The sequence below is a fragment of the Papio anubis genome, chromosome 12, assembly GCF_008728515.1.
Source record: "Papio anubis isolate 15944 chromosome 12, Panubis1.0, whole genome shotgun sequence".
NCBI lineage: Eukaryota > Metazoa > Chordata > Mammalia > Primates > Cercopithecidae > Papio > Papio anubis.
Genome location: NC_044987.1, coordinates 69,866,074 through 69,894,061, shown reverse-complemented (window position 1 = coordinate 69,894,061; position 27,988 = coordinate 69,866,074). Strand labels below are relative to the sequence as shown.

The following is a 27,988-nucleotide window of genomic DNA, read 5'->3' as shown; positions in this document are numbered from 1 at the left end:
AGGCGATGCAGAGCGCGGGTCGCTAAGGGCGCTGGAGAGGAAGGTTGGGCGCCGTCTCCAGGCAACGCGCTGGGGGCGGGGCTTTGCGTCACAGAGGTGCGACCGAGTCCCGGGCTGAGTCGCCGCCACCGGCAGGTCTGAGCTGCGGGCCGAGGCGGCGCCGCCGCTGCCGCAGGGTGCGCGATGCCTTGAACCTGGGGTGAGCTCCGCGGCGCTGTCCTTTCGTGTTTCCTTTGCTAGCTGCTCCAGGACCCTGGGGCTGGGAAGAGAAACTCCAGCTGGCCCTCGGCTGCCGAACCAGACTTCCCCGGGGAGATAGGCCCGGCCCCGCCGCCCTCCCCGGGCCTCGGATTGGGGCGTGGGGCAGGCTGGGGAGGCCCTTCTGTGGCGCCCGTCTTCTGCCCGGCGGGTTCCGGTTGCCCGGGGTGGTGGTGGTTGTCCCGCTGCGGGTGGTTCTGAGGGACCCGAGGAGAGTTTTTTCTCCTCTATCCCAGAAAGGTTGTTTGAATATTGCCGCCGGCTCAGTCATTCGGCCACCGGACTTAGCTGTTGGTTAAATGTCCAGGTGCGCTTGAGGAGGGGCTGAGGCGGCGTAGCAAGAACCAGCGCTAGGGTGGCCCGCAGGCTCGGTCCCCGCCGGGCTGGATACTCCAAATAAGAAACCTTTTGCCTGGGACGATAGCTCAGAAATAGCCACGTCGATCTACTTAGCCAGCCCCACACTTCTGAACTGACTTAGGCTGCTACCCCTCCCAGAGATCTTTCCTCGTCAAACTTGCTGCTACCTTGAGACCCGGCTAAGAAAAGAACGTTTTCTTGCTAATAATAAGGTAGTGATTACACAGCAGGAGCATAAGGCTTCTGTGTTCGCTTTTGAAATTATTCCTTCAGTTATTTGTCTCGGGTTACAAAATGTGGATTTACGATTGTTATCGAAATCGATCCCTATGCCCCTTGTTAAAGGTAGTGTACCCTTCTGTATTCTGACACTGCTCAATTTAGCGGTGCCAGATAATTCAGTTCTTGCCTCTGGCATATATGTAAAGCTGCTGGAACACTTCCAGTTGTTTATAATTCTTACATCTTCAGCACGAATTTATTCGTTTTCACTCCCTTCCACCCCGTTCTTCTTGATATAAAATAACCTCTATCCATCCAGAATTTTGTCTGGAGACATGAGCTGCCACCGGCCGACGATCCTGAATTAGTCACCTCTATGTCGAAGTCACCCATCTGAGAAGTGATGCTTTCTGAATTCGGAGCTCAAAAGTAGTATGGATTTTTCTCCTTTTCTTTCACATTGCCTGACTTCAGTTTCTAAAACTTTTTCTCAAGAATACGACTGTATGTTTCAAAAATTAATATTTGTCATTTGGTGTAAATGAACTTCATATTTGATGTGTGTAGCCTGATCCTTCTTGGTTCCCGTCTAAATACAAACACACTTTCCTTCCCCTTCCCTTCCCAAACTGGCAAGGAAGGTCCAGAGAGAATTCTTACAACTCTAGCGTGCTTTTTCCAATATGAAATGCATTTAGTAAACACACTGGTACTGTTAGAAATCCATATTCTTAATCTCCTAGTACAGCACTCTATCCTTTTGTAGTTTCTCCCTCTCTCTCTAATATATATATATATCTTTTTCTGATCAAGATCTTTGATCCTGGAACAGGCATACCAGACTCTATAGTGACTCTGGTCTAATTATTTCGTTATGTATCTATGTTAACTTGTCTTGGAAAAAAAGTTGATATCTGTTTACAGATCTGCAGTTCGAGTAAACAATGAGTAATAAAGTAAATAGTATCCTTAGGGACCCAGTACTTGGTATTTATTACTGATGTTAAAGTTGACTTGACAATGAAAATCATTGATGTTTATTTCAATTAAATCTTTTTAAATGAAGTTGATACAAAATTTGATGGAGAACTGGTTTCAGAGAGGTTTTTAAAATACTACAGTACAGTACTTGTCATTTAGTCATTTTGGTGCATTGTCAGCCTTTTCCATTTTGCTTTAGTTATTTTATGAATGAATTATGGTTTAAATTTTTAGGAGTTTTTGAGCAGTTTTTTCGTTTTTGCTTGGCCAATTACCCATGATGTAATTTTTATATTTTTATAAAGAATATTTGAACTACCACAATTCATTTGTTAGAAAAATAAGTGATTCTCTGTATGTACCACCCACTAGAGAATGTGGCATTTTTGGAATCCTTGATCTTGTGCATTTCAAAATAACAGTTCTTTATTTAGAAAATCCTTCAAATGCTTTTTGAAAGCATGTTTTTATCTTGCAAAAAATGACTGTGTTATAGGTGGCACGATAATATGAGAGCTGCTAGTTCTTTGAGAAACCTTAACCAGAAATTTGTCTTTTGTTGAATTCTATGCCAGTGGTCTGCAAATTATGTTCCTATGCAATACCACTGTTGCATGATCTAGGGGGAGGTATTTTGTTAATATCAAATAGTGAATGTTTCTCAGTTTACATAAGCATTAATTTAATGATAAATTTTCACAGTTTTACATTTTCTTTCATATGTATTTTTAACTTCCGCTTCTGCCAACCTAGTACTAATAGATGGCTGACCAAATTAATAAAAGTCAAAAGAATGCTAAGTGTATAATAAAAAAACAAAAACTGCCAATGGTATTTACTGCATTTATTTAGTAAACATCTATTGAGTGCTTGTGTATCTGCCAGAAGAGAGACCATGGCTGCTCTCCTCAAGAAGCTCACTAGAGGGAAATGGCCAAGTGACTTAATGAATGTCGTAGTATGATAGAAATATGTGCAGTCACCAAAGAGGGACAGTGAAAAGCTGTGGTGGGTGACTGACTAGAGGATGGCTTCAACAGATTGTCTTTGTGAACATGCACTCTGTGTTGTGGTTTTATATTGTATGTAGATCACATTTTCTTGAGGGCTCCTATGTATGTATAAAAATTACTAAATAAAATTTGTATGTTTTTCTCCTGCTAATCTATCTTAGGTTAGTTTAATTCTTGGGCCCAGCTGAGACCTTAAGAGAGCAGAGGGAGAGAAATTCTATCTCCCCTATACCACGTTGGTTAAATTATCATAGGTATTTCTATTAAATATTGAGACTATATATTTCAAAAGTTCAGTTTTTTCTTTGTTAAGTAATGTAGATATTATTTAAAGTTTCAACCTGGTTGATTAGAATCTTTTTTTTTTGTGAGACGGAGTCTTGCTCTGTTGCCCAGGCTGGAGTGCAGTGGCGCAATCTCGGATCACTGCAAGCTCCTCCTCCCGGGTTCACGCCATTCTCCTGCCTCAGCCTCCTAAGTAGCTGGGACTACAGGCACCCGCCACCATGCCCGGCTAATTTTTTGATTAGAATCTTGATTACATTTTCATTGAATTGGTACAGGAATGTTAGAGGAAGGTTAAGTTTCATTTTGGGAATAAAATGTTAGGTTAGAGGTCACCTACTCCACTTCCCACCCAGGTAAAAATCCCTATAACACTTATTAGATGTACTTCTAATCTTTACCTAAACACGTCCATACTTCCAATGAGAGGGGCTCACATGTAGCAGCCATTTCCACTTCTGGATGCTGGGACATGCTTATGATCAACTGAAATCTGCCTTTCTAATTTATACTTACTAATTTATACTTATTGGCCATCCTGTTCTCTGTAAATGAATCTTGTTTTTCCACATGACAGCTCCTCAAATATTTAAACAAACTTATGTTGCTTCATTGTTACCAAACTATGACTGTCTAGAATAAACCTCTTTTTTTTTTTTCTAGGCCCATGAATATGTTCTAATTTATTAGTATCCTTTAAAGCCAACTGTTTAGAGCTGAATACAGACTTTTCAGTGTGGCCTGACCATTGCAGAGCATAATGGACTAGTAGGCTGCTTGCTCAACACATCTATTTCTAGCAAGAGTTTAGGATTATTTTAGCATACTTGTTGCCCCTGTTACACTGTTGACTTATTTTGATTAAAAACCCCAGACTTGGCCAGGTGCGGCAGCGCATGCCTGTAATCCCAGTGCTCTGGGAGGCCAAGGCGGGAGGATTGCTTGAGCCCAGGAGTTTGTTACCAGACTGGGCAACATAGAGAGACTCCATTTCTTTAAAAAACACAAAAACAAAAACCCAGACCTTTTATATTTTAACTGTTTTTGAGCACATCTTACATACATGTTTTTGTGCAGTTGACTCTTCAGGATTTAACTTTTAGTCATATTAAATATAATTCATTTAAGCATGTAAGTATCTGTTTTAGTCTTGATCCTATTATTCACTGGATATTATTCATTTATTCCAGTTTTCGTCATCTGCAGATTGGGCAGGCATACAGTCTTCAGGTCATCAACAAAAATGTTAAACAGCCCAACTCTTGGTGCCAGTTTCCCTCTCCCTTTGCCTCTCTGCTTTAGTCATTGTGGCCTTTTCAAAAATTACCTCAAAGTCACCATGCTGCTTCCTATCTCAGGCACTTTTCATAACCTCTGCCTGGAGTGTCCTTTTGCCATGTCCCTAACCTCTTTTTTAATCCCTGACTCTGACCGTTCTGACCTCAAGTAAAATGTTGTTCGCCCAGGCACTTCTTCCCTGATACAAAACTAGGTCAAGTCCCTCTTTTATGGGCTTTCATAGCACCTGTACTTGTTCACCTAGCACTTCTCATTTTGTAATTACACATTTATTTGTATGGTTACTGTCTCTTCTCCACTGTATTGGATGCTCCAAAGTGTTTCTTTTGTTCACTGTTGTAGCTCCAGAACATAAGCACTAGGCATGTGCTACTTGTTGAGTTTAATTTTTAAAAAGTCCTGTAGCACAGTGGCTCCCTAATACCCGTCTGCAACCCTTGACTCCTGATGATTTTTCACAAGCTTGGATTCAGTCAAGAAAAATAAGGACAATGTATAGTATACCTGGTAAATACATGGTATACCTCATTGTGAAGTTACTGCCCTTCTTGGGAAAGATTTTTTTTCTAATATTATATCCTACTTTTCAGGTTATAAGTTCTTTTTAAGATTTTGTTAAGTTTTGGGGAATTTTTGTTTATTTTTGGAAACTGTGCTTACTTAGAATTAAAAGAAGTATCCAACACCATGGTGCTTTGAGATTTTACTAGTCTTTGAAATTCAGCAATCACTGATGTTGAGTGCCCTAGAGACCTCTTCTAAGCTAAGATATTTAATTGTTTCTTCTTGGATACAGTTGCTGTAAATCCACTTGGCAATATTTACATATAATTTGACTTCGGGGATTTTTTTTTGGGTTTTTTTTGGCCTGGATCTTCCTCAACAGCTTCCTTTCATTTATCTCTATAATGTGATATTTACTATTACCAGGTAGGCTCAGATTCAAAATTGTAATTGTTGTTTTTTTTTTTAATTACAATTGTCCTTTTCCTATTTTAGGTAACTAAAGGAATAAACTTCAAATATAGTACATTAAATTTTAATACCTAAAGAAAATTTTACATATTTTTGGGTTAATAACTTCATAAAGTTATATATTTTATATTTTACATTTATAACTTTATTTTTTGATTAATGATAAAGCAATCTTCCTACAAAAACTTTTTCCATAAGAGACTGTTTCACCTGCTTTATGTGATGTGAGTATTAATTTGGATGAAATAAAATGATAGTCTTTGATGGATAAATAAAATAGAATTTCTTGGGGGGGCATCTGATTTTGGGGGCATTTAAAAAATTGATAATTAGATATATATTTTGGGGGTACCTAAAAGACTTAATGAACAAAAGAGCTATCTTTTTCCAAGCAGAAAATGTGAGGTGGTTAAAATATCTAACATTTTAATTTTCTTAGGTTTTTCAAGCCACAAGTCTGTTTATATATTTTTAAAAATTAAAACTAAGGTACATGTCTATAAATAAAGTAATTCAACAGCAGAATTATTTAGCTGATGTAAGTATATTGTAAGTCAGTATGTCATAGTGGATAAGAATGTAAGTACTAGAATCTGAAAAACAAATTCAAAGTTCACTTTCACCACTTACAACTGTGTAACTTTAGATAGTCACCTAGCTCAGTTTCCCTGTCTATGGGAAATAGGTAGGGGTATAATATTGGCTGTCTCTTAGGATTGTCGTAAGAAGTAATTGACACAATATATGGAAAACAGTTTGGAGCCTGACATGTGATAAGCAGTCAGGAAATGTTCTTAGGAAAATTATAGAAGATAGACAAACTTCCTCTTAAATACAATTACTTGAATATGTGTGTGGTGTGTGTGTGCATGTGCACACGTGCTTTAGTGGTTTTTGACGTGATAAAATTATAAGAATTAGGGGTTCATCACCCTCCCAATAATATATAAGTGAATCCTGTTTTCTCATTTGGCTATGTGAATCTGAAAACAGAGTCATTTAAATTCTACCTTAGACTCATGTAGGTCTACTCAACTCTCACTTAAAGGTATTCCTAGTTTTTCTTTATTTTTTTGAAAAATGAGTATGTTGCCATTTTTGTATTATATGTAAAAGTAACTTTTCTGTATATTTGACAGAAACTATGTGAAGCAACACTCTTTCTGGATTTTGAAAGACATCATTTCATCATGGGACAGCAAATTTCGGATCAGACACAGTTGGTTATTAACAAGTTACCAGAAAAAGTAGCAAAACATGTTACATTGGTTCGAGAAAGTGGCTCCTTAACTTATGAAGAATTTCTTGGGAGAGTAGCTGAGCTTAATGATGTGTAAGGCTTGCTCTTTTTGTTTTTCCCTTTGTTGTATGTATGCCCCATATGTCATGGCTGTGTAAGATATAACCAGAGGTATTGATTGGTAAGACTTAATGTTTTCAGTTAGCATTAACAAATATTATTGAGTATTTATTATAAGTTGACTTTCTATGTAGCTTTTTAAAAGTATATAATGGGGACAGAAGAGATGGAAAGAACTTAAAATGGAACCTGGAACACAGCACAGGCATATTGAAGCAATTCTAGGATACAGTAGTACAACCCAGCATCTCAATTTTATACCAATAGACACTTGTTTGAAAGCACTAAAGGGGTGCATAACAATGGAATATGAGAATTAGCCACTTGGGAGAAAGACTCCTAGGATAGTCAAAGGTAACACAGAAGGTTTCTGTACATGAAACAATTCATTCGTGTGTGTGTGTGTATGTACACACATACATACATATATACTGGTTTTTTAATGAGTCATTATTTTGTCAGAGGAATACATATGTAGTAATAGCTTATTTTCATCACTGAGAAATAATATATTTCATTTATTAATATTTTCTAATTAGCTAACATCTTTAAATTTCTACTTAACACTAACTAAATTTCTAAAATGAAATATAAAATTCTCTGCCTTCTTAAAGAGCACACCTAATACAACTTAGTCTTTTATTTGTTAATTTATTTATCAATTTTGGTATTGATCTATGTAGGAGCTATAAAAATATATAGGGCTCTTTGTCTCTGAATGCCCCCAGACCACTGTGCTTTTAAAATATGACTTTTTTGCTGTTTGTTTTCTCCCTTGGTGACAATTGGTCAGATGTCATGTCTTTCTTTTAAATCTGCCTCTGGCAACATCCACATCTACCTTTATTTATATATCTCTTCTAACCCCTGGGAGTATAATTAGAACCTATGGAGTCACCTCTTAAATGAGATCTTAAAGGTTCTCTGTTTAGTCTCTTCAACTTAGCTAACATTCGCTGAGCACATAGTATATGCAGGCACTCTACTAAGGATTGGACCTTTGAGGGCTAAGTCGATTACCCAGGTATTAATGGCATGTCCACCTCTCTGAATCTCAGTTTTCCTGTTATCCCACATTACCTCTTCTTAAACCCTAAAAAGGCTGAATGAAATTGACTAGCAGTTCAGGACCCCTTAATATATAAACTTACAATACTGTAGTCACTGATAATAGTTTAAGGTAAGATATATGAACCCACTCCCTAGGCATTATAACCATGGTGTTAGGTGGTAAGAGACATACCTGGCAATCTGGAACACATTAGATAAGCTTGATATACTGTCTTTATGTGAAGACCTACTGTCTTTATTGGGAAGAATAAAGACTGTCTTAAAAGTTATCTTAGAAGATGGTTTCTTTTAAGAAGACTGGATTTCATTCATTAAAACAAAACTAAACAAAACAAAAACCTGTATATAGATGTAGGGTGGGTGGGTGTGTGTGTGTGTGTGTGTGTGTGTGTGTGTAAAACGAACTAAACTATTCCCAGTGCTTGTCTCTTGGTTGGGAGATGGTGGGAAAAGAGGGCAGAGAGGGAGATTTTACATTTTACTGTGTGTATTTATGTATTATTTTTTATGATAAAAATATAGTTGGTCTTAAAAACTCTAGCATTTTACTTATTTTTTAAAATTATCCAAAGGGTAGTGTGCGAAGCATTACTTCTGGGACCATATTCTTAAAGAATTTTAAAAATAGGATTCTGAATTTAGTAATATAAGAGTGGAATGCTTTTTTATGTTTATGTTTTCAACTCTTATGAGCAGTAGTCAATGACATTTACCATTCCTTTAGAGTGTTGAAATTTATATTCATAAACCCAGTCTATTATATAAAATTTTGCCCTTTCGCCTAAAGATACAGGTATTAGATTAAATGTACCCTATAAAACCATCCACAAACTAAGCTTACCGTGTGATACAGATGTCTTCCTTTTAATTATTTAGCGCAGGACATTTCTGACTGGATTTGATTCTTAAAACCAATTCCCATGAGTCAGAGTTGGCATTTCAGACATGCAATGATCTCCGAGAACTGTAGAATTAAACCTATACAGGACGAAGCTTGGCAGCTAGAAAACAGAGCTGGAAACTGGCACAGCTGAATTATTTTCACCGAAGACTTTGTTTCCTAAGCCTAGTTGCTTAACTTTCAGTGGCCTCATTTTATTTAGCTGTTAGTTGAGTGTGATATCCCCAGTGGTGCTCAGAGAGAGTTGTTAGTAATGATAAAAGGAAACTGCAATACTTAAGCATGTCTTTGAACTAATTTAAATTAATGTTGATAGCATGATATTGAATTATCTTCTCAAAGTGATATATTTTTATGTTAAAATCCTGTAGCTCTCTAAATTAGGGGAGGATGGTAGAGCTATATAAAAAGTGTCTCAAGTCATTTGTTTTACTTGATCCAGCCCCAAATTATCTGAACAAAAATTTTCAAGAGGTTTGTTAATATCATTGTTTAAACAAGGACTGATCCAAGAGCAAGATATTTTTCATGCTTTATATACATCCAAGGCAACAGTCAAAAAATTTTTATAAATGACACTAGCTAACCTTTTTTTTTTCTTTTGAGACGGAGTCTCTGTCACCCAGGCTGGAGTGCAATGGCGTGTTCTTGGCTCACTACAACCTCCACCTCCTGGGTTCAAGCAATTCTCCTGCCTCAGCCTCCTGAGTAGCTGGGGTTACAGGTGTGCACCAAGCTACTTTTTGTATTTTTAGTAGAGATGGGGTTTCACCATTTTGGTCAGGCTGGACTCGAACTCCTGACCTCGTGATCCGTCTGCCTTGGCCTCCCAAAGTGCTGGGATTATAGACTTGAGCCACTGCCCTCGCCAACTTTTTATTTAATTCCCTGATTTCTCAGACTTGTTTTTCCTAAATGTCTTTGTTAGAAACTTAAAGACCATTGAGATATAGATGTGACAAAGAGAGATTTATAAATATCATCTCACCAAGCTGTTGACTTTAAAAACCTTAGAAATTAAGTTGCATGTTTATATTCAAAATATTCTCTATCCCTGTTTTAAGAATCCAGTTATCATAATTATTATTATTTGTCTTTTTGTGTTTCTTTGTATTTCCTTCTCTGAAAGTGTTTCTTGAATCTAGTTTCATGGCTGTATTATTTTATTAATATATGATTTTTCATAAAATTAACATGTTCTTGTGTCTTTTCAGAACTGCTAAAGTGGCTTCTGGCCAGGAAAAACATCTTCTCTTTGAGGTACAACCTGGGTCTGATTCCTCTGCTTTTTGGAAAGTGGTTGTACGGGTGGTCTGTACCAAGGTGAGACTGATGGAGACTTCTGCCTCTGAGCTTAAGCTATTTTGGTGGCTAGAACCATATTTAATAGTGTAAGATAATATAATGCATATAAATTTTAATAACTCGGTGGTTTTGTAAAACATAGTTTTGATACTGTTATTGCCTTCTAGCTAGCTGTTTGAATCTTAGAGTTGTCTAATTGCTATACAGCAGGAGTTTTTATAATCAAATTCTTTTTTGCCTCAATATCTGTAACCATTACATCATACTAATCTATTTCTGTTTTTGGATTTTTAGCTGGCTGTGGAGTGCTAAGGTGACATCCTATTTAGCTCTAGGATGATACCTTAAAAATTAATGTTATCTCAAGATCTTTTCTTTTGAGAATACATTCATTCATTAAAAAGAAAAAAGATAAAGGGCTTTTTTGTTTTTTAGTAATTTTTAATTATGGGATAGATTTTTTGCCAGCTGTCATTGAGTATTAGAAAGCCTCAGCCACCACTGAGTGGATTCAGATAGAAAGTTCTTAACCTTTTTGGGGCCACAAACTTTTGATTAAATGAAGGCATGAATTTTATTAGGCCACCTCCTGTCCCCATCCTGGCTCTAAAACAAAGAACAAAATCATCCATATGCATATAAACCATAAATTGGGCATTCATGAGTGCTCTGAAGTTCATTCCTGACCAACCCATAAAGACTCCTTGGGTTAGGAGATTTTTCCTTTGAGTCACGGACCCTGGAGGTTACCCAAATAATATGCGTTATTTCCTCAGTAGATTGTCAGTTTTACCCATACTATGTTTCGCTTCCAGTTTATTCAAATAAACATTTGAGCACAGGTGTGAGAGGCACTAGGAATATATGATAAATAAGACAGATTTCATGCTCTCAAGCAGACTGATCTCTCTCTTCTGATCCAGATTACCACAGATTTTGTATGAATCTCTATACTTCCAGACTCTTCTCCAAATTCTAATTTATGCTCCTGTGAGATTAACCTTTCTAAAGCACAACTTTCATCGGATTTCACCTTGCTTAAAATTCCTCAGTAATTCCTTCTTGCCCACCAAATAGTCCCAACTCCTACGATATGACTCTAAACTATCTTTTCTGCATTAGTCACAATTACCTTCTTTTGCTCTGCATTCTTATCAGGCTTAACTAACTTCAGACTGTATCATTGTTACTTTTCTTTTCCAGTTCATTGCTTCTGCTTATTGTGTTTTCTCAGCTAGGATGTCCATTCCTTCCGTTAGGAAGTCACAGAAAATTCCTGTTAAACCAGTTTAAACAAAAACAATACTTATTTTCTCACTTATCGAGAAATCCTAGCTCCATAGACTAACTGCAGGATTGGTTAAATTAAAGACCCAGCAGATGTTGCTTCTGAACTCACTGGTCAGTATTGGGTCATATCCCTTTCATACACCTACACTGACAGAGGGAATATAATTAGCCTGATTGGTTTAGATTAGACTAACCAGGATTGACTCCTGAGTCATTTCAGGGAATGGTGGACACGAAAACAAAATCAGGTTCTGCTGGCAAGGAAAAGAAGGAACAGTATTTGGATAATCAGCCAACAGTTTCTGCCACACCTTTTATTTCTGCATATCTAAACCTGATGTCTCTTTAAAGGCCAACCTCAAATACCGCCTCATCCATTGTCTTCCTGAATAGGAGTTCTCTTGTCTCTTCCAGATTCCAACAGCACATTATTTATACTTTATAATTCTACAATACGAAAAAAGTTTTTTAGGTTCTTAGCTCCCCTTTAGAGAGTAAGCTCCTGAGGGCAGGAACTATGTCTAGATTCAGTATTGTATCTCTTATATCCTGTAATGCAGTGCTTTGCACATAGTAGGAACTCAGTATATATTAAGTGAACAAAAAAAATCTGTTGAAATAATACTCTCTTTTTAAATGACTGGGATAGGTTGAAGCTTGTTTATTGATGCAGTATATTATCTAAATTACACTTACTGTGTGTTTGTATTTCATAAAGTACTCAGCTCACATTGAAGAGGCCAATATAAATTGTAGAAAGCTAAGGGAATACGAATATGTCAAGCTTTTCATCCCTTAGTTTTTTGTTGCTCTTCTTTGACAAACACAGACTTAAGGTTTAATTTTATTAGTAGTCAAATTCCTTTTCACCTCAATATCTTTAACATCGGTATGTGATTAGTTTAAACATCTTCCTTAAAATAAGATTCTAAGTAGAGAAACAAAAGTACTAAAGGCAGAGGCAATTAGATAATTTTTTTGTGTGATTTTTCTTGATTTTAGAGCTACTCTAAAGAAATTTTTTTATTTGCATTCCTTAGGTTCTTTCTGAAAGAATCTGAGAGGTCAGTGTTTATATTAGAAAGAGGTCAAGTCTACCATGAAAAACTGATAGGAGACTGAGAGTTTCACATTTCTTAATGTTAAACAACTTTAAAAAAAATTGTACTTTAACCCTGTGTATTTATATTCAGTCTTTATCTTGACTCTCTGCCATCTGCTATAATGATCCTTAAATAATATTTAATCCACTATAAAAAATGATCTAATATGTTTAAGTGGAATATTTTATGGAAATAATATTAGAAAAATAAGAGATTAATTAAAAATTAGGTACTAAGGTGACTGTTAAGAACTGCATGAATTATATTATTTCATCCTTCTTTTTTCTTAGACCAACTTCTTAGAGTCATTCTGGGCTTTTCTTTCTCTCTCATACCTCACAATCAATCCGTAAGTGAATCCTGTCACATCAAAATGTATTCAGAATCTGGCTAGTTCTCACCATCTATGCTACTACCACCCTATTCCTAGTGACCATCCTCTCTCATCAGGATTATTCCAGTAGCCTCCTAACTGATCTCCCTGCTTCTCTTGCCCTGCTTCTGTCTGTTCTCAGCACAACAAGCGGTCTATTCCAAGCACAACAACCAGCCTATTCCACATCACAATTTGAAATGTAAATTAGATCATATTACTCCTTGGCTCAAAACCCCCTAGTGACTTCTCATGCACTTAGAATCAAAGCTACAGTTATTACTGAGATCAGCAGAGTCCTATATATACTGCTCCCACCTCACCCTCTATCTACCACTCCTTCCTCTGTCCCTCTGTCACTCTGTTCCAAACATTCTGGGCTTCTTGTGAGACTCTTTGTGCTCCTTGCCAGGTACACGTCTATTAAACAGCCTTTGCATTTCCTGTTGTCTCAGCCTGGAATGATCTTCCCCCTAGACATCTATATGACTCATTTCTGCACCTTTCAGTTTTTAAATGTCAGCTTCTCTGTAAGGCCTTCCCTATAACCCCTCAGCATTCCTTCTCCCCTGTTTCATCTTCTCCATTATACTTATTTTCATCTAACCTAATCTGTATCTGTATTTTATTTGCCTGTCTCTCCTACCTATCATGTAACTTGCTTGAGGGCAGGGATTTTGTTTTATACACACTGTGGCTAGTGCCTAGAGTAGTGCACATAATACCAATAACATCCACATAATGGTACTCAATAAATACTTGTTTCAGGAATCCTATGATGAGAATAGTTACAGTGTGATACACTTTGCTATTTCTGTACTAACCTTATATGGATTATTCCATAATTTCTTCTGTACTCTGCAGTCCCAAAGGACTACCCCAATTTCCTCAGCTCTGAAGATCTATTTTGTAAGCCTCTTAAATTCCTGTTACTTTTTAATTCTGTTTTTTCTGTAACTCTTGTACAGTCTCGTATTTCAAAGAACCTTTTATATTTGCATCTCCAGATAGATTTTACCTTCCCAAAATTTAATCAACTTTCTGATTATTAGAGATGGTTCTAAAATTTCTTAATATGGTATATGATGACTCATTCTTTTTTTTTTGAGACCCAGTCTTGCTCTGTCACCCAGGCTGTAGTGCAGTGGCGCAATCTCGACTCACTGCATCCTCCACCTCCTGGTTCAAGTGATTCTCCTGCCTCAGCCTCCCAAGTAGCTGGGACTGCAGGCATGTGCCATCATGCCCAGCTAATTTTTTGTACTTTTAGTAGAGATGGGGTTTCACCGTGTTAGCCAGGATGGTCTCGATCACCTGACCCCTTGATCTGCCCACCTCGGCCTCCCAAAGTGCTGGGATTACAAGCGTGAGCCACCGCGCCCGGCCCCATGACTCATTCTTGTGTCTCAGTATTTTTTTCACTGCCTTTTCAAATAGTAAGCAATTAATAAATGTGTTACAACTATTATTTTCATTCAAAATATTCATATGTATAATAATATTTTTCAATATGTAATATACCTCACTTTCTGATATCCCTAGTTCCATCAATGCATTCCAGAATCTAACTTAAGTCACAATTTTATGGCCCTGTATCTTTGTCTGTCTCCTATATTCTTCATTTCTTTCTAAATATTTTCTGATTTTGCTTGTTCCACTTACTCTTATGTGCACTTAATAGATTTCATGGCTTACTTCTTCTTCCCCAGTCTTCCATCCTATGTCTTGTGCTGAAAGGAAGTCTTTCACATCTCTAATCTTTCTCTGATTACAAGTTCTTCATCCAAGAACATTATACCTTCACCTTACTGGCCTCGGTCATTTCATTATGCCTCACTCCATGGCTCCCCAAAGCTTATGAAAGCAGCCCCCTCTACTTGCCCCAAATATCTTCTACATTCGATTGTAAACTGGATGGGGGAGAGGTGCAACCTGTAAAGGTACAACCTTTGGGCCACTGGTTTCACTTCGTATTAAATGAGTTTTTTGATAAAGCTCAAAATGGCCTGGGAAAAGTCCAACCACCTTTTGTTAGGATTTATTTTAAAGTAATTTTCTTGCTTTAGTTTAGAAGTTTTGCTACAAAATAGAACTTAAAGATATTTAAGAAAGTACTTGTTTGAGTTGTAGAATCTCATGCGGTTGTTGGATTCAAATGAATCCTTTGGTTAAGAAATTCTTTAAGAAATTAAAGTGAAAGAATTGTTAATACTGATCTCTAAAATTTATTTCTTAACTCTGAGAAAGTCACTTTACCCATCAATAGGATAATGCCTAATTAATCTTAAAGGGTTATTTTGAGTATTAGATAAATTTGTATAAGAACTTTGAACCCCACAAATGTAGGGGACATGGTATTATTTATTCAGACTCTTGCTTTCTTATGTAATTTGCAAATCCTGAAAACTCCTATTTCCTAGGATGTTTGACTAAATATTTGTTCCTGCTTTTTGGGAAAAATTGGTCAGAGAAATTATCAACTTTTCTCTTTTTCATGTGCTTTGTATTTTTAGATTAACAAAAGCAGTGGCATTGTGGAGGCATCACGGATCATGAATTTATACCAGTTTATTCAACTTTATAAAGATATCACAAGTCAAGCAGCAGGAGTGTTGGCACAGAGCTCCACTTCTGAAGAACCCGATGAAAACTCATCCTCTGTAACATCTTGTCAGGCTAGTCTTTGGATGGGAAGGTATATAATGCATAAGTACTGTATTTCACCTATTTTCTAATATGAAAACAACTAAAATCTTATTAATATTTTTGCTGGTGTTCATTGTAGCATCTTAAATCTTTTTTTTTTTCTCAGTTGGTATTGTATCTGAGATCAGTTTTGGGGTTATTTTGTGCTTCGGATGTTGTTACAGTGCTAAATTAAAGTGGCTCGGTGGGGCCACTTTAATGTTACTGTTTCTGTCACACTGGTCTCCAGGAATCCACTCTATATGCATGCATTTGTTGACAAAGGAGATAGTTAACACCTTCCTTATAATAGGTATTTAGGTTCTTAAACAGTCAAAGCTTTTTAGGGAATTAGGTCCAAGAATTTGGCAAAATTATCCGAGTTTTTCTTAAAAATGTCTAATTGAAGCATTAAAATTTTAAATATTGGCTTCAGGACTTGGCAGTCCATTCAGGAACGAACTGAATGCATATACTGAGTTACCAGAAGGAAATGAAGTCAGCCAGAGTTTTCTCTGATGATGCTTGTTTACCCAGGCCTAATACATTATTGTTCTATCTAAACTTTCTTTTCCTTCTCTGTTATGCTTTTGGCACATGAAAGCTCCTACCTCTTGACATTTGACAATCATGATCATAATTTAAATTTGTAAATGTCTCATTGGAAAAAGATTTACGTGGGTCCAAACATGTTGACCTCCTGTCTTACTGTCATACTGGGTAGATAGCAGAAATCTATGTTCACCGTGTCCTTTACCTTAAAGTTAAGAATGTATGTAACAGTGATTTCTTTTTTTTTTTTTGGTTGAGACAGAGTCTTGCTCTGTCACCCAGGCTGGAGTAGTGCAGTGGTGCGATCTTGGCTCACTGCCAACTCCACCTCCCGGGTTCATGCCATTCTCCTGCCTCAGCGCCCCCAGTAGCTGGGACTACAGGTGCCTGCCACCATGCCCAGCTGATTTTTTGTATTTTTAGTAGAGACGGGGTTTCACCAGGATGATTTCAGTCTCCCAACCTCATGATCCTGCCCTCCTGGGCCTCCCAAAGTGCTGAGATTACAGGCATGAGCCACCACGCCCAGCCAGTGATTTCTTTTTTTTTTTTTACTGCTCTATTTACAGTTGCAATTTCTGGTTCATTCTTAACCAACTGGGTTTCAAGTACTATGTTACAGTTAAACTGTATTTTCCATTTTTTATTTCCTGATTATCTTTAATAGAATTACTTGGTTTTCTAGGTTTGGTCTATACAAGTGTTACTGATACGTCAAGTGACTTTTAGAACATGGTAGGCAGTGTTTAGGCTTGTCTTTCCTGTATTCTGTAATCTTTCAAAGATGGATCTGATTTTTCTGCTTTTCCTCTCCCTCTTCAGAATGGTCGTGGTGGTTTTGTTTAATTGTTTTAAAAGCTGAGGATGGTGTTTGCCAGTGTATTCAAGCTATATGGTAGCACATGAAAAGGAAGTATTGTTTTTTCTTGTTGCAATCTTCTTAATGAAGAAGGTAAAGGTGTTATCCATTTTCATGTGCCCTCAAAACTGGAAATTCAGTTCCTGGTTAGTTTGTTAGGAGTGCTTCTTGTTTTTGTGTGTTTTTCAGTTTATAATAATACCCTTATACACTAGTTCATAGAAGGAGACTTTCTAAATTGAAGGAGGTCTTAAGGGATATTTATGTAGTTGAACTTTACATCTGATGCATAATTCCATTGATGGTTTTCATTTATTGATTACTTACAGGGTGTAGAATTGTGATGAGTGTTGTACAAGTATAAACTCATTAAATTCTCGCAACCCCATATGGGAGTACAATTATCGGCCCATTTCAGCCGAAGAATTTGAGATTTAGCTAAGTAAGTGTCATAATTAGAAATTGTCCTAGCCAAGACTCACATTCAGACCTGTGTGGCAATACAGCTGTGCTAACCTCTGCATTATTATTACTTTATGGTGCATAAAGATCTTGCTGACAGAGCTTCTCAAACTTTAATACTCAGTGGTTTTGAGGAGGAGCCTGAGAGTCTGTTAAGCTCCCAGGTGGGGCCAATGCTGCTGATCCTCAGATAACACTTTGAATAGCAAGACTCTGCTTACCCACATTTTGCCAAGTCCGACTTGCAAGTACAAGTAACACTTGCAGTTATGTCAGACTCACTGCCTCAAAAAACCAAGCCTTTTCATACTCAGATGGCTATAATCACTATGAAGTTTTTCCTATTGCTTCATTTTCCTCAGAGTATCCAAAATCTTTCTTAAGGCAGCACAGCACAGACTCTCGCAGCAAATTGCCTGTGTTTAAATCCTGGCCCTACTGTGTGATTATTTTGACAAATCAAACTGTGTCTTCAGTTTCCTCATCTTCTAACAGAGGTTGATAACTATAGTGTATGCTTTATAGGATTTTTGAGAGAATTAAAAGACATGAGATGCTTAGAACAGTGCTTGGCACATAATAATTTGTCTATAAGAGTTAACTGTCATTATTATTGTTACTATATTATATTTATTGTTTTCAATGGCTGTGCCCTCTGGAATTCTTCCAAACAAATCTGTTCTCTCTTCCAGCCTTTCAAATATTTGAAAACAGTCATCAGATTCTCACTGAGCCTTCTGTTCTCAAGGATAAACACCCCCAGTTCCTTTGGCCTTTGTTTATGTGGGTCTCGTCTACATACTGGAGACTTTCCCAGATGATCTTTTCTCTGTCAGTATGTGTGCCTTTCAGAGTATGAGGCATAGAACCAAATACTCCAATCTACAAGTGATCTAACAGGAACAAACAGCACAAGACTCTCCTTCCTTCTGGTCACTGTGCTGCTAAGAAGGTAGCAAAAAATTAAGAGAACTTTGTACTGGTTCCACTGGCTATTTCTGTGTCTCCCATTCTTTTATCTCTTTTCACAATGCTCTTCTTGGTAGTCCGCTGCTTCTCACTTTTAAACTCCAGCCTTCAGAATATTCTGTCACTCTGTACGGATTCAGTTATATTCTCTGCTACTGAGAAACTCAGGTACATTAGACCCGTATCCATCTAGGTTTCTATTCAGTTTTCCCATTCCAATTCAGTGGCTTCCCTCTTTTCCCTGTTACTAAAGCATAACACTTATTCTATTACCACATAAAAGATTTGTCTTTTATAATGCTTCTTAGACGTAATTATCTCTCAGATGAATTACTGAAATAAGGTCCTAACCAGTTTTCCTCTCTCTAGACTGTCCCTCATACTGCACTCCCAATTAATCTTCCTAAAGTACTATATCAGTGGGAGTTCACTTCCCCTTGATTATACCTGATTGTAGGTTGCTTGTCAGAACACATTCAAACTTAATATTTTGACATTTAAGCATGAGATTATCTCCACTTTCATCAATTTTTTCCCTCAGTTTTCCATACCGAAGCATCATGCCAGCTTCCTGGTTGCATATACACAGACATAAACACACATGATTTTGCTTTTTACCTCTACAACTTTGTTTATGCATCTAGAATGTCCTCTATTAAAATCCTATTATTTTTCTTTCTAATCTTTTCAACAAGTTTGAGATATATTCATCTCTTCCTTCTTTACTTAGCACTTACTATATTAAATATAAATTTGACATTTTTTTTATGTTCAAATCAAAATTTTAAGTACTATCTCAGTATCTTATATACAGTGCTAAAAACACAGCAGGGAATGGAAAACATAGTAGTGATAGCTCCTATCCTTAAGAAGTTTATAGTCTAGTGGCTGTACTTTGGAACATTCTGTTTTTATATGATTACAAAAGTAATACATGTCTGATGAAGAAAACCTTAAAAATTACAAAAAAGCACAAAGGTTAAAAGAAATTAAAATCACTTCAAGAAGTATTTATTGAGAATCTAAGACAAACATCCTGTATTCAAAGAGTTTACAGTTTATGGAAAGGCCAGCCAATCGATATGCAGTATTTAAATCCTTTCATTGAGGCAAATGTTGATTTTGAGAGATGATGATGTTTTGAGCTGAGTTACCAAGGTTGGAGCTTACTAAACTCACAAGGGCAGTTTCAGGAAAGGAAAATACCATATGCAAAGGCATATGGCTCATTCAGGGGCTCTCTGAATTGTGACCGGAGCAAAAGGTTTGAAATCTTTTTTCTTCCCAAGAAGATAAAAGAGCTCCTGGAGGACAGAAACTGCTTTTTATGCCCTTTATGTCTCTCATAGCACCTGGTACTTAAGACCAAACTATTCTTTCACTTATATGCACATTATCAATGTCAGCATTGTAAGGCCTTGATGGCAGGATCTGTATTTTAGGGAGCTTTGTGTTACACATAGTGAATAAATTATATAGTCATGCATCACCTAACAATGTTTTGGTTAATGACAGACTGCATATGTGATGGTGGTCCCATAAGATTATAATGGAGCTAAAAAAATTCCTGTTGCCTACGGACGTCATAGCCATCCTAATGTTGTAATGCAATGCATTACTCAAATGTTCGTGGTGATGCTGGTGTAAACAAACCTACTGTGCTGCTCATAGTATAAAAGTATAGCACTTACAATTATGTACAGTAATATTCGATAATTATGTTACTGGTTTATGCATTTATTATACTATACTTTTAAATCATTATTTTAGAGTATACTCCTTCTACTTATTAAAAAAAAGGTAGCTGTAAAACAGCCTCAGGCAGGCCCTTCAGCAGGTATTCCAGAAGAAGGCATTGTTATCAAAGGAGATGACAGCTCCGTGCATGTTACTGCCCCTGAAGACCTTCCAGTGGGACAAGAGGTACAGGTGGAAGACAGTGATGGTGATGATCCTGACCCTGTTTAGGCCTAGGCTAATGTGTGTGTTTATGTTTTAGTTTTTAAGAAAAAAGTTTAGAAAGTAAAAAAGCAAATAAAACTTAAAAATAGAAAAAAGCTTATAAAATATTTCAATACAACTGTACAATGTGTGTTTTAAGGTAAGTGTTATTACAAAAAGAGTCAAAAGTTAAAAAAGTAAAAAGTTTGTAAAGTTAAAAAATCTATAGTAAGTTAAGATTAATCATTGAAGAAAGAAATATATTTTTATAAATTTAGTGTAGCCTAAATGTACAGTGTTCTTAAACTCTGTACACTACTGTGCAAGTGCTATATAGTAATGTCCTAGGCCAAGCTTGTTCAACTCACGGCCCACGGGCTGCATGCAGTCCAGGATTGCTTTAATGTGGCCCAACACAAAATCATAAACCTTCTTAAAACATGAGATTTTTTTTTTGCATTTTTTTTTTTTTAGCTCATCAGATATTGTTAGTGTTAATGTATGTTATATGTGGCCCAAGAAAGACAATTCTTCCAATGTGGCCCAGGGAAGCCAAAAGATTGGACACTCCTGTCCTAGGCCTTCACATCCACTCACCACTACTCACTCACTGACTCACCTAGAGCAACTTCCAGGCCTGCATGCTCCATTTGGTAAGAGCCCAATACAGGTGTACCATTTTTAATCTTGTATACCATATTTACACAGTACCTTCTCTGTGTTCAGATATATTTAGACACACAGGTACCTACCATTGTGTTACAGTTGCCTACAGTGTTCCATACAGTAACATGCTGTATGTTACTGTAGGCTAGGAGCAACAGGCTATGCCATATAGCCTAGGTATGTAGTAGGCTAAAGCATCTAGGTTTGTATAAGTACACTATGATATTTACACAGCAGTGAAATCACGTAACAAAGAGTTTCTCAGACCGTATCCCTGTCTTTCAGTAATGCAATAACTATATCGGTTAAATTTGTTTATATAAGTCCAATATGATTAAAATGGGCTAAGTTATTTCCAGAAAGATTTGACTATTTACACTTTTGCCTGTTTTATCACAAAATGTATCTTTTATCTAGTCTTTCTTTATGAAATGTACCCCTCTTAATACTTTCTCCCTAATATATTTGCTATCCCTAAAAGATAATGTTAACTTTAGTCTGATTTTGCACATGAGTCATACTGTGCTTTATACTGTGGGCATATAGATGTTTAATAATGCTTTTTAAAGCAACAAAAACAAAGTATAAAGCATAATGACAGAGAATATAATTGTTTCAGCTCAGTTTTCACATTGCAGGGTGAAGCAGCTGACCGATGAGGAGGAGTGTTGTATCTGCATGGACGGGCGGGCTGACCTCATCCTGCCTTGTGCTCACAGCTTTTGTCAGAAGTGTATTGATAAATGGTAAGTTACCTACTGCATTCATGGGCTAGGCCAAGGTCAGTGGGATAGTGTACATGAATAAACTTTGAAAAGTGCAAAAATACTGTGGTTAAGTATGAGAGAGATTTTATTCTTTAGTACTTTGAATTTTATGGCATGTCTTCTGCTGGTTAAAACTATTTTTATTTTTACACCTAACATTTATTAAATGTGGGGGTGTACCTTAGTTTTGACACTTTTCTTTTGCTGTATGAAAATTTGTGCCTGACTTAAGTCTAAAACATTTCCCTTTTTCCTCCTTTTTTCTCCTCATTTCTACATTTATTCTGTATATGTGTTTAGAAGGAATAAATTCTTGAATACTGGACCTGAGGGAACTTTAGAGATCAACTAGTCAAGTTCATTATTTTACAAAATAAGACTTGAGCGTTTAGGAGAATTTATAAAATACATGCAATAAACTACATGTGTTTAATATACAATTTAATATGTTTCAACATATATACACACCCATAAAAATTATGAATTTTTATAAATGGAATCATATGTGCTTTTTTGTCTGGCTTCTTTCATTCAGTCTAATTGTCTTGGTATTTATCCATGTTGTAGCATGTATCAATAGTTCATGCCTTTTTACTGCTGAGTAATGTTTGTTATGTGGATACCATAGCTTGTTTATCCATTCACCTATTGAGGGAAATTAGATTGTTTTCCATTTTTAGCTATTACAAAATCAAGGTACTAGATACATTCATGGACAAGTCATTTTATGGATGTATTTTGGTTTTTTTCTTGGGTGAATACCTAGATGTGGAATGGCTAGATCATATGGTAGGTGTATGTTTAACTTTTTAAAAAGCTGCGAGCTATTTTCCCAAGCAGTCTTGTGCCATTTTACACCCTCACTAGCAGCATATGAGATTACATTGAATAAATATATCAATTTAGGGAGAGTGAATTTCTTACTAATAGTCTTCCCATCCACATACACCGTATATTTCTCCATTTATTTAGGCCTTAACTTCTCTCACCAATTTCTGTAGTTTTCAATGTTGCATATCTTTGACATCTATCCCCAAATATTTCATATTTTTATGCTATTTTAAACAGTATTTAAAATTTCAATTTATGATTGATACTAGTGTATGGAAATACAATAGATGTTTGTATATCAACCTTGTATCCTGCACCTTTATTAAAATCATGTATCAGTTCTAGTAGTATTTTTGTAGATTCCATAGGCTCTTCTTGAATGTCTGAATATCATTTTTCAAAGACTTTTTTTCTGATTCAGAATTCTAGACTTGAGAGTATTTTTTCTTTCAGTATGTTAATAACGTTGCTTCACACTCATCTTGCTTGCATTGTTTTTAATGAGAACTCTGTCATCCTTTTTTCCTCTGTAGGTAATGTGCCATTTTTTCCCTCTGTTTTTAAGATTATTTTCTTTTCGTTGGTTTTGAGCACTTTGATTATGATGTGCCTTAGAGTAGTTTTTTCATGTTTCTTGTGCTTGGGGTTTATTGAGCTTCTTGGATTTGTAGATTTATAGTGTCATCAAATTTGGAAATTTTTCAGCCATTTTTTTTCAGATATTTTTCTATCTTCTCTCCCATCTCCTGTGATTCCAATTACCATGTATTAGCCCACTTGAAGTAGTCCCACAGCTCACTGATGCTACTTTTTTTCTTTCTTTTTTGAGTCTTTCTCTGGGTTTCATCTTGGATAGTTACTATTGCTATCTCTTTTCATATTCACTAGTCTTTTTTTTCTTTAGTGTCTAACTTGCCATTAATTCTATCCAGTGTATTTTTTTAACCTCAGATAATTTTCATTTCTAGAAGTTTGATTTGAGTTTTTATTATCTTTCATGTCTCTTCTTAGTATCTTTGAGCTTTCCTCTAGTTTTTTAACTATATAGAATATAGCTGTAATCACTTTCCATTTTGCCTGCTAATTCTAGTGTCTGTGTTAGTTCTGGGTGGTTGTGATTGATTTTTCTCTTTATTAAAGGTTATATTTTTCTGCTGCTTTTTTGTATGTCTGGTAATTCTCAACTGGATGCCAGACTTTGTGAATTTTACCTTTTTGGGTATTGGATATTTTTGTATTCCTATGAATATTCTTGAGCTTATTTCTGGAATATAGTTAAGTGACTTGGAAACAGTTTGATTCTTTTGGATCTTGCTTTTGTGATTTGTTAGGCAGGACCAGAGCAGTATTTAGTTTAGAACTAATTATGTCCCACTAATAACAAGACCCTTTAGAGAACTGTACTAATGCCCCAAGAGTTATGAGGCTTTCCAATCTGGCTGGTGAAACAGGCAGTTTCCCAGGCCCAGTGAGCTTTAAGGGACTATCCCCTCAAAGCCCTTTGATTGATTGTTTAGCCTCAGGTAGTGTCCTCACATGCACACACTGATCAGTACTCTGCTGAGTATTCAGCACTCTGCTGAGTATTCTGGCGGGGACACTTGCGTGGACCTCTGGAATTTTCCCTCTGTGCAGCTTTCCATTACCCTGCCCTGTAAACCCTAGCTGTTTGGCCCCCCAAGATTCTCAGCTCTGTGTGTTCAGCTCAGGAAGTTTATCATGTTCCATCAAGGTTCCCCCTTCTTGATCAGGGGCTAGAAACTCTCGAGGCTGTAAGCTGGGGCAAGTATAGGTCTCACCTTCTTTGACCCCCATGTCCCAGGGATCACTGTCCTTTGTTGTCTGATGGCCAGTGCTTTATTTGAAAGATTATATGAAACCATTGTTTTAGTAATTTTAGGTGGGAAGATAAATCTAGCCTCTGTTGGTTGGAAGCAGAAGTTGACTATTTTTAAATTGTGATGTTTTGTGCACAGAAGAGCACACATATAATTATCTTGTAAAATATCTCTGAGGAACCAGAAATCAACCTAAATAATATATGCCAGCTCTAGCTTTCACATTTAGTTTTTGGAACAGAGTTCGAAATTTTTGTGTAAAAGCCAAAGAGCAGTTGATATAAATAATTACTTTGGTCCCAGATTTCACTGAGAGATGAATAGAAAAACGTTTTTTCCCTGCATGATATGTCTCTGGCTCAAATATGGTATTTTTTAAATTACCAAAATAATGTTTGACAAGAAAAAAATCCTTTTTGAAAACATAATCTTAAAGTGATCATATATGAGTTCTTTCCCTGTCAGAAAAATTATTGTGCCTGTAAAGTTTGTCTTTTATTTTAACTTTGTATGCTCCATTTTTATATAAATCTTCCTGTTGCTTATGAGCCATAGGAATTTTTTCAGACCTTTAAGCAAGCAACAGGTACATATAGTGTTGAAAGTCATGTAGATGTTATTTAGAAAAATAATTAATAATATTCTTTCCTCTTGTCATATTCCCTTGCCACTGCCAAGAAGTTATTCCTAGAGTAATGGCTTCCATTTAAATAATCACAAATAAACATTTATACTTCACACTTTGACCAACTCTTCCATTGGTAGGAGGGAATTTCCTCTTAGGACTCAGAAGGAATTTTTATTATAAAGGAAAACTTTACCTGTTTAGGTATGGGGATGTGAATTGCTGCATTGTTGGTAGCAACAAAAGACGGAAAAAAAAAAACCTAAATGTCCTTCTGTGAGAAACTAGTTAAACAAATTATGGCATAGCGATACAGTATATGTTAAAAAGAATAAACAGCTCTAACAGGTGCTAATACATAATAGTCGATAAGATATATTGACAAGTGGAGCAGTGATGTCTGTGCACCTGCATGCTTGTGTGTACACATAAAGCTTAATCAAGCTTAGTCTATCTCTAGAGGAATATGTAAGAAACTGGTAACTGTGGTTGCCCCTGGGAAAGAGAATTGAGGATTGAGATAGGAGGGAGAGATTTATTTTTCACTGTATACTTCTATGCTATTTCCTTTTTTAAAGCCATGTGCATGTATTAGTTTAAATAAAATCCTGTTTTTAAAAAAGAAGAAAAAGCAAACTGTTCTTGTTTTGACTTCTCTAATAGGAGTGATCGACACAGGAATTGCCCTATTTGTCGCCTACAGATGACTGGAGCAAATGAATCTTGGGTGGTATCAGATGCACCTACTGAAGATGATATGGCTAATTATATTCTTAACATGGCTGATGAGGCAGGCCAGCCCCACAGGCCATGACCTTGGAGTGAAAGTCTTCTGTTGCTATTGTGTGCTACAAATATTTGGTCATGGGGGAAGAATGCAGGGTTATGGCACAGACACAGAAAAAAATCCATTTTGCCCACTCTTTTATTTTTGCTATTCTGATCATTTGTGCCCCTTTAAAAAATAAACTTCCCATGTCTTCCATTTGTGGTACTAAAATTTGCTACTGTTTTAGACCATATTTTCCTGTTATTCATCTGTTCAAATTTGTATGATTACAACTAATAGCTCTTGAATTATTTGCTAAAGGTAACAGCAGCACTTCCAGAGGCTTCTGAAACACTACTGTTTTGCAGGGCAGGAGTATTCTGGAATCTTTTTACTTAGATATAAAATAAACCTCAAATATTAAAAAGTTGTAGCCATCGGAGAGAGGAAATTTTAAGTGACTGAAAATATAGAATACTTCAAAGTGCATGTTACTACTTAAAACTAGTCTTTCTGCTGGAATCTAAGGAGTATATATGCCCCCTTGTGGTTAATTATTGCTCCTTTAATAATTTTTACTTGAAATGATCCACAATTATTTCATAACTTTAACAGTGTGTTTTGGAACTACTGTGCTTAAAGATTTGTTTGTTTGTTTTTGCCATACTGTATAATTTGAGTGAGGTCTACAAAGTTGGGTGTGACTTTCCTTTGCAAATGGATTTCTCCTGGGAAATTTTCTTGGCTGTTCTGGAAGTGCTTTCCCACAGCTGGGTAACTGTTCTAAATGGCTTTGATAATGCTCACACATCTTGGAGTTTCAAAAGGAAATTCTTCTGCATCACAAATACTAAATTTTATATTTCTAAATTATTATAAGTCATTTAATATTGGTTTATGGTGCTTTTATTTCCTTAACTTGAAAACATCTTTCTGAGATTTCAGAGTCCTCAAATTTCTTAGATTAAGAGACAAGAGGCCAGTGCAGTGGTTCACACCTGTAATCCCAGCACTTTGGGAGGCCGAGGTGGGCAGATCATTTGAGGTTAGGAGTTTGAGACCAACCTGGCCAACATGGCGAAACCCTGTCTCTACTAAAATAACAAAAATTTAGCTCTACTAAAATACAAAAATCGTGGTGGCAGGTGCCTGTAATCTCAGCTACTCGGGACGCTGAGGCAGGAGAATCGCTTGAACCCAGGAGGTGGAGGTTGCAGTGAGCTGAGGTCACACCACTGCACTCCAGCCTGGGAGACAGAACGAGACTCCGTCTCAAAAAAAAAAAAAAAAAAAAAAAAAAAAGACATGAAAATAGAGTGAGGCTTTTTTACCATATATACATAAAATACTTATGAAAATTAGAAGATAATTTGGCATTCTTACTGTTTCACAGTACTTCCATTGAAATACTCTTTCCATTAAAATATTCTGAAAGAATATAGTAATAATGGAATTGTGATCTTCAGTCGCACCTCAACCATTTTTTTTGCTTATGAACTAAAATTTCTAAAATTAACATTCAGCATGTAATAAAGCAAGGGCCTGTCTCCTTTAAAATTTAACATTCCATATAATTTTTTGACTTATTCATAAGTTGCAAATATTACTATTTTCCTAAACCAGGGTACACAATTTAAGTTGCCACTTACTGATGACAGAATTTCTGGATAATAGGATTTTAATAGGCAAGCAAATAAAATTTATTTCAAGGAAAAACATCTGGCCAGAGGTAGCTTGATTTTGCCCCCCAAAATACTGAAGACTAATCCATTGACATTCATAATGGGACAGCTAAATACCAAATAGCTAACTACTCCCCGTGGAGGTTTATGCAAGCGGAGGACCAGGGGCTCCATCATATCAACCTGGCAATGCACTTGGTGGTTGTGCGACCTTGAGAAAGTCTCTCACTCTTGTTTGTAGGTTCCTACTTTAGAAACTGAGACTTTATTTGTGGTTTTCACACTGTTTCAGCAGCAAAAACTTTTTCAAGGAAAATCTTACAGAACCCTTAAACACACGTGCATACACACATACCCTGCACCCCACTATATAAAAGTCAAATTAATATAAATGTCCTTATTTATTGTATAAACTTTATATACTATAAATGTGATTAAGTCAATGAATAAAAACATATTAATGCATTGGTGATATCCAGCATGTTTGAATTTGGTGAGTAACACATATAGTGGGAGTTGTTTTTTTAAAAAAAAAATTTAATTCGA

The 27,988-nt window shown here is 36.4% G+C and overlaps 1 protein-coding gene across 2 annotated transcripts; it reads left to right on the top strand.

Annotated features, from left to right (window-relative positions):
* Nucleotides 1-70: 70 nt before the first annotated feature.
* On the top strand, nt 71-27,907 carry RNF141 (ring finger protein 141). Of its 2 annotated transcripts, XM_021926091.2 has the most exons (7): nt 120-199; nt 1,160-1,272; nt 6,533-6,726; nt 9,940-10,048; nt 15,310-15,491; nt 21,569-21,676; nt 25,655-27,907. In XM_021926091.2, exons 3-7 carry the CDS (start codon nt 6,584-6,586, stop codon nt 25,803-25,805), a joined length of 693 nt encoding a protein of 230 aa, XP_021781783.1. In that variant the 5' UTR covers nt 120-199; nt 1,160-1,272; nt 6,533-6,583; the 3' UTR covers nt 25,806-27,907. The 2 variants fall into 2 exon arrangements, with proteins under 2 accessions (XP_003910278.1, XP_021781783.1); XM_003910229.5 differs by lacking the exon at nt 1,160-1,272 and having other exon boundaries at nt 71-199.
* The last annotated feature ends 81 nt before the right edge of the window (nt 27,908-27,988 follow it).